The 10,532-nt window shown below is 40.4% G+C and overlaps 1 protein-coding gene across 2 annotated transcripts; it reads left to right on the plus strand.

Moving 5' to 3' along the window:
- Window positions 1-825: 825 nt before the first annotated feature.
- ism2a (isthmin 2a) lies at window positions 826-10,176 on the plus strand. 2 transcript variants are annotated; one of them, XM_053845407.1, is made up of 6 exons: window positions 826-1,155; window positions 3,547-3,765; window positions 4,981-5,266; window positions 6,277-6,411; window positions 6,649-6,723; window positions 9,441-10,176. In XM_053845407.1, exons 1-6 carry the CDS (start codon window positions 1,066-1,068, stop codon window positions 9,959-9,961), a joined length of 1,326 nt encoding a protein of 441 aa, XP_053701382.1. In that variant the 5' UTR covers window positions 826-1,065; the 3' UTR covers window positions 9,962-10,176. The 2 variants fall into 2 exon arrangements, with proteins under 2 accessions (XP_053701382.1, XP_053701383.1); XM_053845408.1 differs by having other exon boundaries at window positions 9,444-10,176.
- Window positions 10,177-10,532: the final 356 nt, after the last annotated feature.

The raw sequence follows: 10,532 nt of genomic DNA on the forward strand, positions 1-10,532 counted from the left end.
CTGTCCAGTGGAGCCACCGCTGCAGCTGCTGTAGGGACCGACAACAAATTCTCCAGCCAATCTACGTTTTTGTAAAACGATGAATTATCAGTTCAAAACAATGTAAGAAAAATAAAATTGTCAAAATATTTAACCTTAATTTATTATTTATTTCCCCTATGTTCTCGTGATAGCACTATGTGTATGTGTATATATATATATATATATATATATATATATATATATATATATATATATATATATATATATATATATATATATATATATTAGTGCTGTCATTTTAACGCATTAATTCGATTAATTAATTACGCCGCAATTTAACGCGTTAAAGAATTAACACAATTCATTATGAGTATCAACGGTTCTTCATTTTGCCTCTAATATATTTCTATTATTCATTTTTTAATTGCTATACAGAGCTTTAGTGCCTATTTGAGACAGCCTTATTTTATTTCAGAATCTTATTTGTGCTTGACCTTTACTTTTGGATTTCATTTATGAAGCACAGTTCACCAATAAAAAAATTGGATTTCAAATCTTCTCTTCTTACTGTATTCAATTGATTAGTCATGCACTACAATTTTTTTAATATCCTAGAACTCAAATTCTTAAAAATATAAAATGCGATTAATACGATTAATTAATCACAAAATTTTATATATATATATATATATATATATATATATATATATATATATATATATATATATATATATATATATATATATATATATATATATAATTCATTTTGTAATTGATGATATTGATAATTTCACAAACTTGTTGACGGTCCCTATCAGTAACCGTGCTGAAGAGATGGTCTGGTGGGACCTTCTGGTTGTGGCCGAGATCGCTGAGCTCTGCTCGGCGGCGCTGCAGGGAAGAACTTCGCCGGAATTGGATATTCGTCGACGGTCTAATAACCAATTAACTTCACCGCGTTTGCGACCACCCTCAGGAAGCCTCTGCTGCACAAAGGGCGTTTGGGATTGTTTGCTTTCGACGGCGGTATGACGCGTATTAACTTTCTTTGTCCGCTGTAAATGGTACCTGAAGGCGGTGAAGATGCGGCGTCTGTGGTTCCTACTCTTCGCTGCGGTGTCAGTCCAAGGATTCCCGTTCAACCCCAGGAAAATGAACAGCACTGTTGCCAAGGTATCATCATTAATTCTTCATTTATCAGTGATCCCATGGACACATATATTGACAGTCCAGTTCAGTCAGAATGGAGCAAAATAGGTCTGAAATCAACTTGAATTCACTCAGTAACAATGTTGATTTCAGAACCCCTCATTTTGAGTACATCTTGTTACACACAGTTACACTCGTAATGAAGAAGAATTCAGAAGGATGAGGTGGAGCATGTCTCGATTTTCTTTAGGCGTACACAGTGATATCTAACGGTAAAACTGTTTCTGTTAAATGTTCCGTATGTGTATTCAGTTTGTTTTACTTAATTCACTTCCAGCTTTGATGTCTTGCTTTCATCTCAGAAGGGATCTCTCTCCCGTCATTCTTAGTGAAATGACGAAAACATCCCTATATGCTGCACCTAACCATTTTAAATGAGACATTGAATACATTCAAGGCAATAGTAAATGAAGTTTAGATTGTTCCGTCAGCTTCTCAAACACAAGTCTTGAAGAGTTATTTTTGAATTTCACTTCTCAACTTAAGTTAACAAACTCAGAATGTGTCAGGTTATTTGTGTGCGGTGGAAGATTGAAATATTACAATTTTGACTCCATAAAGCAGGCGAACTTGGAACATTTCACACAAACAGCTACTTTACTTATCCAGATTTCTGGACAGGGGTGAATTGAGTTGGGATAAAGAGGCCACAATCATGTGTGAATGTGTGAGAGAGCTGGTGCTTTTGATTTCTAAACAATGTGAGTGGTACAGTCTTCCCTTCCTGTCCAGCCAGAGTGATTCTTAAGCACATTTTGAGTGAGCAAAACCTGAGGAAGTTAAAGTGAGGGTTGGGTGACTGTAATGGCAGATGCTTGCTGTAGAGCTGAGTGGAGGTAAATATGAAACTGTGTCAATATTTGTTTTTGCATTGCATGTACTTACATGCTATATATTATGAATATGCATTCACAGCTATGGGTGATGTGGCATTTTCTGAGACTATGATGTCGTGACAGTGTGAAGAGTAGCGTGTGTGAGCTAGTGTGGTTAATACTTTGAGAGAATTAGGAAGGATGGCAGAACCTCCACCTCCGTCAATCAGGCAGAGAGTTTGGACTGTTCTTCCAGACTTGAGTCTGCCACTATCAACACCGTCCGTTCGCATTACACTGTCTGGAGTCCTGCCGTTAATGTCAAATTCTGCTTCCGGCCTGTTGGAAAGTTTGGAAACTTGGGCAGTGGGTTCTGGAATGTTAACCTGGGGTGTGAAGATCCTCCAGTGAAACATGTGCAGTCCTTAAGGAGGCAGATTTTAATATTTTTGGAGGCTCCATGTCTAATGTTGTTTGCGGATTACTCTGCCTAGCAGTTGCACGGTTTGTACCTCATGTTTTTGGAGTTTTACATCTCATTGGATGTCTCTTTCTTTGACAGAGAAGTGCTGCCAAGTGGCCGACATCATGGCCGGCTGGCTCACTGACAGTATGCCATTGGCCAGCAGCGTCATAGCAAGGAATGTGATTTCCAGGGAAATGCTTATTCCTGTTTTGCTTTGTCATACCTACATACAGAATTAGATGGACGTGTGGTTTCTGAAGGAGACGCACATGACTCCAGCAGTTGAGTCAGGGGCCTTTAGTGCAGAGCGTTGACTGTTGATCTTAAGAGCAGAGATAGAGATTTGTGGTGCTCCTAAAGGTGGCACACAAAGAATTAATTTTTTTCACTTGGTTAGAGAGGGAATTGAAGAACTGAGTGAGATGTATGAACTGCTCATTTTAACTGCATAAGCCTCACGCAACTTGAGCCTTGAAGCGTCACCTCACAGTTCTCTCTCGTTGACTTGTGGAGGTTGGGATATAATTCTTTTATTCAGTCTTCTGAGCTCTGCGAAACCAGGACCTCACTGGATTCTGCGCACACAGGGTCTGAGGACTGCTCTCCAATTGTTCAATTGTTTCAATAAATTCTATAAATTTTGGGCTGGGTGGGTTAAAGCCAAAGAACAGAACGCACTTCAGGTCTATTGTCAGCATTCTATTGCCAATGCCAATGAACATAACACATCTAGAGGCAACCCTGGACTGGGCCTCTGAGACTGAGAAGCAGCTACAGGTGCAGGAGGGTCATCTACGGTCCTCGATGCAAGATAATTCCTTAAAACACATACACTGGTGAGCAAAATCATAGGCCAACCTACAATTCCCTAAATTTCAAGATCACTGCTAAGCCATATTAGAAATGATCCAAATGGGATCAAAACAGATTTTGGATTAATTGTCCACATTAAATAATATTTTCTGATTAACCCTCCTGGCGTCCTGGCAAACAATACTGTACAACTTTGTGCTCTTACTATTTCTTCATGTGAATACCTGAATAACTGAATGGGACTCTCTCTCTTTTTCTTAGCTGGTAGGAAACCACAGACATGGAGACCCAGGTCCAAGTCTGCAGGAGGCTCAACAACAGAATTTGCTGCAAACCCTGTCCTCGGGTTCCACCAAACAACAACTTAGTCAAGTCTCTCCCCTCCTGAAACCTGAGGACAGGGAGCGTTTCATTCTGAATCTGAGGAATATTCCAGAGCTCTCCAGTGCTGACATGGACTCACAGAACCCCAACATTCAGGTAAGTGGTACGAATGTTTAGAGGCCCAGAATGGTTTTCCAAGGCATGTTTTCATCCAGTCGTTCATACATCAAGAATGTTGGATGGCAGGTGTTCTCAATTAGGAGACTGATCTCTGCTCTGTATCACAAATATCTCCCATCCGTCATTACATCTCACTCTACAGCTGTTTCCAGTCAAGTCACCTTGTGTAAGACCTTTGGAGTGCCTGATTCCCTTCACGCACTTAAAAAAAAAGAAGTTCAATTTAAAACATATGAGAGGTCAAATTCTCGGTTTCAATGTTTCTGTGACGCAGAGTAATGTAATGTGTTGGTCATGCACAATCAAATCAAAGTGAGTACATTTTTACTATAGATATTAAAACTACTTCCCCTCTATAATAAATAAACATTATAAATAACTCTTGCATAAATAAACCAATGGCAGAATACGCTATTAAGTATTAGGGTAGGTTTTCATAATTCTTGAACTTAAAAAGTCTCAAATCTCTAACTGGATTTCTTACGTGATGACTATTATTATGCTTATCTTATATGGGAGTGCACGGATAAATACTGTAATTTGAGAGCTTTGCCGTGTGTTCTCTTTCGCTGACTAACGCATTTACTTGAGTGCTAGAGGTCGTTCTGGAAGTACTTGGTCATAAACCTTGGTTCTACTTTGCCATTTGTTTAATCACTGATCATCCACAAACTCCAACATGTTGGTACGCCCCCCTATCAGCCCCACAGGGGACCCCCGCCCCTAAGCTGTGTAAACACCTAGAGCAGGATGTGGTTCATGGAGTCCCCTCTGTAACCTCATCTGAAAGTGTGGAAGGGTTATCCCTTCACACTATACCAAACTTTCACAGGAAGAACTCACTCGCTCTACAACTAGATCATGGATTCCCAAACTTTTCACTCTGTGAGGCCCAAAATAACACTGGTTGGCGATCCCTACACCCACAAGGAGGTGGAATACAACCTGGCAAATATCACATGCCCTTCCTTCACAATGATACTCACAGGTTATCTTGCCTTCAACTATGATACGGCATCTTGAATCCATCCACCATCCAAGTTTTGAGACTTACGACCTTCCTTGATGGATATGTGCCTTCTTTGTCAGTCCAAACAAATTCAAGTGTTGTTGTGTAAATGACTGAAATTGAGCTTCTGTCTTTGATGTTCATCTTTTCTTGCACAGAGACGAATATTTCTTACTTTGCAGGTGACCATTGAAGTGATGGAAAACACACCGACAGAAACTGAGGTGGAGATAGACTTAGCCAAGGAGGGTCAGAGGAACGATTGGTCAATGCTGTCGTCAGAGTGGGTGTCTGATCACAAGAAACCGTTCTGGCTGTTGTTCAGGGAGCTAACGGAGAACAATCAGGGTGGAGCTGTGCTGACAGAACATTTGGACGACTACAATCCTGGGGAGCCTGTCCTGGCTGACGTTGCAGGGGTTTGGGAGGAGGAGAGGCAAAATGAGTGGGATACAAAAATCATTTATGGTCAGTCTGATGCAGAAATTCTTTTGACTCCCTCCCACTTTTTCGATTAAAAGCTTTCAAGGTCTGGCAAGTAGTTTCAAAGTTATTTAATACTAGGGATGCTCCGATCGATCGGTCGTGATTTCAACGTGGTCGTTGAATACCAATCACTACTTGTCATTGCCGATCAGAACAACCGATCATATGTGACAGCTGGCGCTCTGATGACGCCCCGTTGGTTGTGATGCATCCGCTCCTCCCTCCATCCCTGTTGCTCACTCGGCAGCGGCATGCCTGCCGTGGAACCTGTTTCAATTTGTCATGTAAAGTTTGCATCCTACTGCACATGCATGGGAAAATGCTGTGTGAAAATACTGTGAAAGGCGCCTTAAAATTCAATACGCAATTTGAGGCACGAGCACTTGACGTACCACGGCCAATTTTAGGAGCTTGTGAAAGTGAGACCGCTCGTTCCTCTGCAGCAGACTGTTAGCTCGGCTAACGCTTAGCAACAACCACCGGTCCGGCGTGACATTCGGAACGCTAAGCAAATTGCCTAAGAAATAATGATTAATTTCACAGAGCTAGAAGAGCAACAAAAATCCTCATCGGAGCATCCCTATTTAATACAAATGAAAGAACAACAAATCTAAATCCCCAACAGGAAAGAAAAGTAAGAAAAGAACATTCAGTCATTGAAAGTCTGAAGATCACATGATGAAAAGCTGCTCGTAAATTAAAAGTATTTCTGTGATTGCTTTATTCTGTACATTTTCCTCTCACCCCTCGCCTCACCTTCACCTCCTTACTTTTCTTCTGCTCACCGACTCTCTCCTCTTATCCATGGACAAAAACAGAAATATCAGAATTCAGTACTTAATTGACAATTCAAGTTAAAATTTTTAAAAGATTAAATAATAACATTCATGAAGTAAAGTGAAGAGGAAACAAAAAAATGCATGAGAGCGTATGAAGAATTGGTGAAGACAAAATCCACGCCATCCATCATTTGTCTCTCTGTGTTTTCACAGATTACGATGGGGAGTGGAGTGGTTGGGCTCCCTGCAGTGTCACCTGTGGGCATGGCGCCCAAAAGAGAACGCGCTCCTGCGGTTACGCTTGCGTTGCCACAGAGTCCCGCACATGTGACCTTGAGGGCTGTGCCGGTAAGATCCATGCAGTAGAGTGAGATCTGTTCGCGTCATTCAAAATAGGAACAGCAGGCTCATGATAAACTAGTGGTGTACTTGATATTATTATCCTAATTATTCTTTCTAGAGAATTTTGGTCTCATGATCACTTATAAAATGTTCCCATTTATGTACCTGTGTCAGTTGTGGAGGTAGGGACATAATATTCTGGATTACGTCATATTATTAAGTGAATTTCTCTTTGTTGTCCAGAAATCGCCCATACAACATACACAACTGATGTTATCACAACCCACACCTGGAATGTCTCCAACCCTCTGGACACAAGTATGTACTTTGTGTGTGTCTGTGTGTGGAACTGTGAGGACAGAATTTGACTTAGTTAGGACCGTTTGGCCAGTCCTAACATGGTTAAGCTTAAATTTGAGGGTTAAAAGTTCAAAATAACTGGGTCATTATCATTGGTTTACGCTTGTTTAAGAGTGCCGGTTAAGGTTAGCCATTTGAATGGTAAAGGTTTTGGGTGAGAGGCTGGGGAAAACGTGATGGCAGTGAGAAACCTCCAAAGTTTTAACAAGGATAAAAATGTGAACCATGGTCCGGAACTGGATACTTAAATACATGGTCCACTATGACTCAGAATACGTAGTTTTTGCCGAAGTTATTAGTCAAGCAGCATCTGAGCACTGCTAGTTCTGACCCCTGGTTTCCACTAGAAGCGTTTCAGCCACGATTCTGGTGCGCCTCAGACATTTCTGCCTAGTAACATGCGACCAACAGAAATAGTTGCCTGGTAATTGGTTAGGCCAGATGCCACAATAGCTGCACAAGCAAGGGCTAAATTACCAAGTTGCGTGATAAATGTAGTTTCAGGGATTAATTTATGTATTTATTTATGTATTATTATTATTTACATCTCTCTGAGAGGTCCAACTAAAAGTTGATTTGGACAGTTTGACCCATTTTCACACATTTGGTCCCCTTTCAATCGCTTTCCTTTGAGTCTATGATGTCTATGACTGCCAGCTCCATCTAAAAGGAGAGATACAGAGTATCAAATGCGTTTCAGCTAATAAGTCACGTTATTCATTCTTACATCTCATACAAACGAATGAGACAACCAAAATAATAGTCAAATGTCTTTAGCACAGTTCAACAATTTAATGGAGGCAGCTTCTCGGACACCTCTGAGACGCACCACAACTCGCTTGCTAGGAACTCTCTGATTTAAAATAATAATAATAATAAAATAATAATAAAATTAAAGCATATTCAGACGTGAGACGGAGGCTGGTCAGTTACGCGGCTGAAACGCTTCCAGTGGAAACCAAGAGTAAGTCACACACGTCGCTGCCTTCTATAGTAGCTCCATAACGGAGAACAAAAAATATATTTGTTTCATATGCTGCGTTATGCTTCAGGGCTCCAGGTTGTTTTTCTTTGGCAGGAAAGGGAACAAATTGGCTCTTTTGATGATCAGAATCAGGAAACCTTTTTAATTCCAAGGGAAATTATGTTTGGATTAATTATATATTATAACCCCTGGTTTCCACACAAAGCCTTTCAGCCGTGTTTCCAGTGGAAACCAGGGGTAAAGGTTGCTGACCCCTGGGCTCGGGAAAGCAATGAGTGGTCCTCACAAAACTAGGGATACAAATGTGCTGTTGTGCGTGTGGGTGGGTGATTTAAAAAAGCTTTGTTTACCAAAAATATTTTTTAACAAATCTTGCTTCAGTTCCCAAATTATGCTCGTGTTTGCACCAAAATAGTTTTTGCATTTTGCATGAACTTAGCCCTCTGAATGGCTCACCACAACTCACCCTGCACAATTCAAGTATAAATAAAAACACACTCAAGGTGACGTTTCATCTTGCAGTAGCAACGCTGTAAATAATTCAACACTTGAAATAGCATAATAGGCCTCTCTACTGGAGAAAATAGGTAAAATATAGACAAATACATTGATTGAGGTGGAGTGTCCCAACATTTGGTGTGACCTATGTCAGGTGAACTTTCTTCTGCACTGGCCGGACTCATAACTGTGTGAAACTGTGCAAGCCACTTCACTGATCTTGTTGGAATGTGGTCCCTGTTCTTGGAAGTGTTTGGATTGCTTTGAGTTCTCTCTTTTATTGCTCTCCTGCTGCTTCACCATATCCAGAGACCAGAGTACCTCTCAGTCTACAAACATAACAGTGTATTCAGCTGGAAAGGAGACCTAACAGCGGTGTTGGACATTCCGCCTCTAATGAGCCCTGAGAATTACTGAGAGCAAATAATGTCAACAACTTCCCTGTCGGACCTCCCCTTTTCAAACACCCAAAGATGAAGAGAACAGGAGCAGGGAAACATTTGCAACCACGTCTGCTATATAGGAAGGAAGGCTATCATGACTACAATGGGTGATGAAAGAGAAACACTTTTTATTAGCATTTATTTGCTGTTTGCTTATTTATATTTCTTTTTTCTCAAAAGTATTCATGTCCCTCATTCCCAAAACTATTTCCAAAAACAATATAGTTTATCAACAAACTTTTTTTTTAATTTGCAATTGTTTTTTTTTTTTGCTTTTAATGTCCCATGTTCAACAATTCATTCATTCATTCACATGAGCATCAGCTTGTCGCCTTCTATTTTTCTGTTCAGGTGGGGAAAAAAATGTAAAAAGCATTTAAAAAGTGGCAAAGCAGTGCTACAGCTACACTTGCATCCACAATGTCCCACGTGAATTTTATACACGCAAGTGCAATAAGCTCAAACAGACATGCTACGGAGTTCCTATAACACACATGATTTTGATTTGTGAAATGCTCTTGATCTGTCCATACAAAATTTACAAATATAAATATAAAATATATTACATATATCTTTGTATATTTCCAGAGAAGAGAAAGATAGTGGAAATAAATGTAAACCATGGTCTTGACCTCATTTTGTTAGGAATTTACTGGAATAATTTGTTTTTATTTGAAACACAAAATATAAAAACATACATAAATATGGCTGAATGACAGATGAACCTCTCATCACAATGTTTCTCTCAGAAGGAGTCGACAGCTGTGAGAAGTGGTTGAGTTGCAAGAACGACTTCCTGGAGAGATATCTACACCAGGTCTTGACTGAGTTGCCCAGCTGCCCCTGCTCTTACCCCTTTGAGGTTGTCTACAGTGCCACCAATATTCTGGACATTAAACTCAAAAGAAGCTACCGCTGGAGGGATGCTAGTGGCCCCAAAGAGCGACTGGACATCTATAAACCCTCGGCCAGGTTCTGCATCCACTCGATGTTGTCGGACGACAGCACCACCTTAGCGACCCAACACTGCTGCTATGACAATCAGACAAGACTCATTACTCGAGGGAAAGGTGCAGGGACGCCCAATTTAATCAGTGCAGAACTCTCACCAGAACTTCATTACAAGGTCGATCTGCTCCCCTGGATTTTGTGTAAAGGAGACTGGAGTCGATTCCACTCGGTCAGACCCCCGAATAATGGTCTTCAATGTGAAAACAACCCTAGCGACGGTGTGTTCCAGGCTGAGCTGAGAGAGGCCAGGGAGTATTGACACACTAGACTGCTGAGATACGTAGCAATAATGTGAAGGCCTCGTGATGGAGATCAGAACATGGACGTCATGGTTCACTTCAATTGTCCATTCATGAAAAAAATAAAATTCAGAACTATGTTGATGTGTTTTATTTTTCTTTGATTAAATTGTTTTATATTGCTGCTACTTGAGTATGTTATCCTATTTGTGTCTGAATATGCATGTTTGTGTGTGAACAAATAAAAAATGTGACGCCATTTTTTTTTGGCTTTTTCTGTTTACCATAATGTGATTGTGAGCAGGAAATATGTGGGAAATTGTGACAAAAAAAAATCTGTTAGAACAAATATCTACCTGAAAGTGGGACCTTTTTTGGAGTCACTATCATCAATGTAGATTTTGTAGAATTCTTGAACTATTGCCCCTTTGTCACCACACTTCATGATGAGCAGTTCTTTTAAATGTGAAACTCTGGAGCGTGTATGTGTGTGCGTGGGCATGTTTTGGCATACAGTACCGTACAGTAAGTCTTGACATACCACCTTCTGTAGCCTGCATTATAGGTTTTTATTGCAAGGTTTAGAGTCTT

This window comes from Synchiropus splendidus, chromosome 16 (assembly GCF_027744825.2).
Source record: "Synchiropus splendidus isolate RoL2022-P1 chromosome 16, RoL_Sspl_1.0, whole genome shotgun sequence".
Classification (NCBI taxonomy): domain Eukaryota; kingdom Metazoa; phylum Chordata; class Actinopteri; order Syngnathiformes; family Callionymidae; genus Synchiropus; species Synchiropus splendidus.

Bases quoted from the DNA above. Each gene is read 5' to 3' on its own strand.
- ism2a (XM_053845407.1), top strand. From the start codon at position 1,066: ATGCGGCGTCTGTGGTTCCTACTCTTCGCTGCGGTGTCAGTCCAAGGA. The intron at 1,156-3,546 runs GTATCATCATTA...TCTTTTTCTTAG, and splicing joins TGAACAGCACTGTTGCCAAG to CTGGTAGGAAACCACAGACA. The intron at 6,724-9,440 runs GTATGTACTTTG...TGTTTCTCTCAG, and splicing joins CTCCAACCCTCTGGACACAA to AAGGAGTCGACAGCTGTGAG.